Source organism: Protobothrops mucrosquamatus, unplaced genomic scaffold (genome assembly GCF_001527695.2).
Source record: "Protobothrops mucrosquamatus isolate PMUCROS unplaced genomic scaffold, P.Mucros_1.0 scaffold1, whole genome shotgun sequence".
Taxonomy (NCBI): domain Eukaryota; kingdom Metazoa; phylum Chordata; class Lepidosauria; order Squamata; family Viperidae; genus Protobothrops; species Protobothrops mucrosquamatus.
Window position 1 is genome coordinate 2,183,893 of NW_015386388.1, and position 1,610 is coordinate 2,185,502.

General features: G+C 39.4%; 1 protein-coding gene across 1 annotated transcript in view; it reads right to left on the reverse strand.

Annotated features, from left to right (window-relative positions):
• Nucleotides 1-701: 701 nt before the first annotated feature.
• STAC2 (SH3 and cysteine rich domain 2) overlaps nucleotides 702-1,610 on the reverse strand; it is a 55,516-nt gene continuing 54,607 nt past the window's right edge. Inside the window, exon 11 of the mRNA XM_015832309.1 lies at nucleotides 702-806. Coding sequence (XP_015687795.1) covers nucleotides 702-806 — 105 coding nt within the window. The remainder of the gene's footprint in view (nucleotides 807-1,610) is intronic.

Genomic DNA, 1,610 nt, shown 5'->3' on the forward strand with positions numbered 1-1,610 from the left:
AAGCAGAAGAGACTCCAAAGTAAGATTCCTCAGTATGTGACCAACAAAAGGCTGTATATAATTGCTTGGCCACACCATCTTTTTGGCAGAAGGTGATACAGTCACACAAACACAGAGAAAGAAAACTAACACAGAAACCAACACACCATGTGGTCTTCTTAGTCAGAGCAGGGCTTTGCATTGCCATGGGTAGCTTGCATGCAACACAGCATTGTTGGGGTATTTCTGAAAATGGGAGGGGGTCAAGAGCCTTACACTAAGATAGATCCCTCCCAATAAGTTAAGACTGGTTAATTATTAACTGGCATCTGTTGCCAGGGTCCAAAGACAAGAAGACGGGGTGTGAATTACAACAGAGGAAATCTTGCTCACACTCACAACACAGAGAACTCTCACCGAAGACCTTTACAGAGACTGCAGTGAATGTGATGAGAAACTAAGTCAAACAGGAGTGAATTTCCAGCCCCACATGGATAAAGATACACAGCAAGCGATGCTCGTGCCAGTTCTCCCTCAAGCCTTCTTTCATCCCTTCCACAAACGCTGCTCACAAGATCCAGTGGGAAGATTCCGTGAAACAGTGATTGCCCAGGTGCTCCGATATGGGGGTGGCCTAGAGGAACACAAGGCAGCTTCACTCGCCTTGTAGGTTTCCTCTTTTTAGTGTATACTTCTCTCATTTTGCTCTTCATCTTTCGTCTTCAAATTTCTGTCAGAGTGTCAGCAGGCACCAGCCCACGTTTTTTGCCACTTGTCACCTTGATGAAACCTTCATTCTCTTTGGTCTTTCCCACACCAACACAGATCTAGGAGAATCAGAAGACGGGGTGGGGAGAATCATATGTTATCAAAAGACTCAGAAAGAAAGCTGGTAAGTGTACATGTATTATTAATATGTCCACATGTTCACAATACATGTGATTGGAATAGTAAATAAGTATTTCTTACTGTCTTGTTTGTGTTATGTTGGAGGCATTTTTTAAAAATCCTGTTTGGGTGTTGGCTCAGTATTATTCAATCACTTTTGATTCTAATTTATTGTCAGATAGTTTTTGAGTTCTGTCACAAAGCATTTGATAGTAGTTGTATTCCAAAACTCATACTTCTCATGGGCATTTTTAAAATCATAAGACAGTTTTCCTTAAACAAAAGGTTCTTTTAGCAACAATCTTCTTGTTCTGGTCAAGAAATTGGACTTTTAAACTATAAAAGCTACAACTTTCATAGTAAAAACATCCAGAGGACCAATTATCCAAACTTTCAAGTGGCAGCTAAAGAGTGGTATATGCAACATATATAAACATAACCAAAACCTTTCTTTCCTGAACAGTGCCTATAATAATGGGGAGACTGTTCAAGAAAGAGAAATACCACACATGACATATTTAAACCTCATACTATAGCAATGTGTGTATGGAAAAATAAAATAAGAGTAAGAGACTGGTTCCAAAACAAAGGAGGGAACTGTATTGGATGTATACCAGTACCTCTGCTGTAATAAGGAGAAGAGATTGGATCCCCTAATTCTGAATTAAATTTTATGAGATACCACAGTGCCTCTTATATGAAGTTAGAACCCAATTTTCCTTTAGATTTATGCTGTTAACACT